General features: G+C 29.6%; 1 protein-coding gene across 1 annotated transcript in view; it reads left to right on the top strand.

Annotated features, from left to right (window-relative positions):
- The first annotated feature begins 241 nt into the window (after nucleotides 1-241).
- LOC125227996 (leucine-rich repeat flightless-interacting protein 2) overlaps nucleotides 242-2,742 on the top strand; it is a 23,213-nt gene continuing 20,712 nt past the window's right edge. Inside the window, 1 exon segment of the mRNA XM_048132433.1 lies at nucleotides 242-255. Coding sequence (XP_047988390.1) covers nucleotides 242-255 — 14 coding nt within the window.

The raw sequence follows: 2,742 nt of genomic DNA, 5'->3' as shown, positions 1-2,742 counted from the left end.
ACACTGCACCGGGGTTAAGTTGGGATGCAATGTTAAGGAGTACAAAAATAAAACTTGAATTACTAACTGATATTGACAAAGTGGCCTTCATAGCGAAAAATATTCGGGGGGGTATATCGCAGTGTAGTAATAGACATGCGAAAGCAAATAACAAGTTTTTAGAAGATTATAATGAAAATATCCCTTCGTCATTTCTTATGTACTTTGATGCGAATAACCTTTATGGGTGGGCTATGTCACAATGTCTTCCTACCGGTAAATTTGAATGGGTTAATGTAGATACAGACTTCAATATATCTGATGACGCTGATTATGGTTACATTTTGGAAGTTGATTTGGAATACCCTAATGAATTGCATGACTCTCATTCAGATTTACCATTCTGCCCTGAAAATGTTTGTTTGGGTAATACAAAAGAAAAAAATTAATTCCTAATTTAAATAAAAAAATAAATTATGTTATTCATTATAGGAATCTAAAGCAGTGTTTGAAAAATGGTTTGAAGTTAAGTAAGATTCATCGCATTCTTAAATTTCAACAATCTAAGTGGTTAAAAAGTTACATAGATTTGAACACCCACATGCGATCGCGGGCATCATCTGATTTCGAAAAAGACTTCTTTAAATTAATGAATAACTCAGTGTTTGGTAAAACTATGGAGAATGTGGCAAAGCGTGTAAATGTTAAATTAGTTAACAACTGGGAAAAACGGGGAAAATCACTGGGAGTACAGTCTTTGATAGCAAAACCTGAGTTCCACAGTTTATCTATATTCTCTGAAAATTTAGCAGCCGTTCAGTTAAAAAAAACTCAAATCTTTTATAATAAACCAATTTATTTAGGATTTTGTATATTAGATATATCGAAAACATTAATGTACGACTTTCATTACGACTACATGAAAACCAAATACCCAGAGAATCTTAAGCTTCTTTATACTGATACTGATAGCTTAGTATACCAAATTTTTACAGAAAACTATTATGCAGATATAAAATCAGATCTTAATTCATATTTTGATACATCTGACTACCCCCTAACAATAAATATAATTTCCCGTTAATAAATAAAAAAAGATTAGGATTTTTCAAAGATGAAAACAACGGTAGGATTTTCAAAGAATTTGTAGGTTTGCGATCTAAAATGTATGCTCTAGATATTGCAAAATATGATGAGAATGACAACAACCCAAACAAATATGGTATTCTATCAAAAGCCAAAGGGGTCAATGTATGTGTCACAAAAAAGTTTACTCTGGATAATTACAAGACGTGTTTATTTGATAAAAGTGTGCAACGTGCTCAAATGCTGAGATTTAAATCTTTAAAACATGTGATTTATACTCAAAAAATAAATAAAATATCACTATCCCATGATGACACAAAACGGTATTTGATTGAAAACTCCTATGATACTCTTGCATGGGGACATTATAAAATACCACAATAGTTTTAATATTATAACGTATAGATTTACAGAACATTTGATTTCAAATTATTGTTTGTACACTGTATTTTCAAGATATTAATTGTATATATGTGAATGTCATGTCATGTTTGTTTATTTTATTATCTTTTATAAGAATGCATGTTAAAAATGTAAGTTGCTTTAAATGTATATGTATTTGTAAATTTCAAAATTGGAAAAAAAAAAGAGTATTGATGAGTTTCTTACGGTGCTTCTTCTCATCAATAATTTTTTTTCGAAGCACTGGTAGCGTACTCGATTAAAAAAAAAAGTTTAAACATAAGATAAAAAATAAATGTTTTTTTTCTGCAATTTGTTTTTTTTTTTTGTTTTTTTTTTTCTTTAGTCAATTCTACCTAGAATGTTTAAATAGTTACTGTTTTTATGAATAGCATCATTCTAACTCCACTCGTTTTCATATCAACACTGAAAATTAATAATGATTCATTTTTGTCATCCTTTCACTACCATTGTTGCAGGGCCCAGTGGGTGTGGTAAAACACAATTTGTTTCAAATTTTTTGAATAATACTAAAGAGATATGTAGTATAGAGTTTGATGAAATTATTTGGTGTTACGATGAAATGCAACCTCTCTATAATCTAGAAAATGTAAATTATAGTCAAGGAATACCAGATTTCTCGATTTTCGATGGAAAAAAACCTAAACTTCTAATAATAGATGATTTGATGAGAGAATCGGATGGACGAATAGTTGATATTTTTACTAAAGGTAGCCATCATAGAAATTTAAGTGTTTTTTATATAACACAAAACATATTTCATCAAGGAAGAGGTCAACGTGATATTTCACTAAACACAAGCTACATTGTGTTTTTTAAGAACCCCAGAGATAAAACCCAAATACGACACTTGTCACGACAAGTTTATCCTGAAAACTCAAAATTCGTAGATGAAGCCTACAAAGATGCTACAAAGGATGCTCACGGTTACCTTATGATTGATTTGAAACAAAATACAAATGACATATGTCGTTTTAAAACTAATATATTTCCTTTTGACGGACATTGTATAGTGTATGTACCCAAAAAAGGATTTAAATATGATAAAAATCAACAAATTTTAGTCAGTTCTACATGATGCATGCAAGAGTAAACACATATAAACATTTATTAGAAGCATTGCACTTGCTTAAACCCAAATATCGTACTGCATTACTTAAATCTTGTGATGATGAAGAGATCAACATTATATGCGAGTGCATTTATAACGTTCTGAATGGGAAAATTCCTTTAGAAAAAAGGAAAAAACAAAGT

This window comes from Leguminivora glycinivorella, chromosome 7, assembly GCF_023078275.1.
Source record: "Leguminivora glycinivorella isolate SPB_JAAS2020 chromosome 7, LegGlyc_1.1, whole genome shotgun sequence".
In the NCBI taxonomy this organism is placed as follows: Eukaryota; Metazoa; Arthropoda; class Insecta; order Lepidoptera; family Tortricidae; genus Leguminivora; species Leguminivora glycinivorella.
The sequence above is the reverse complement of the archived record's forward strand: the minus strand, read 5'-3'. Positions and strand labels throughout refer to the sequence as shown.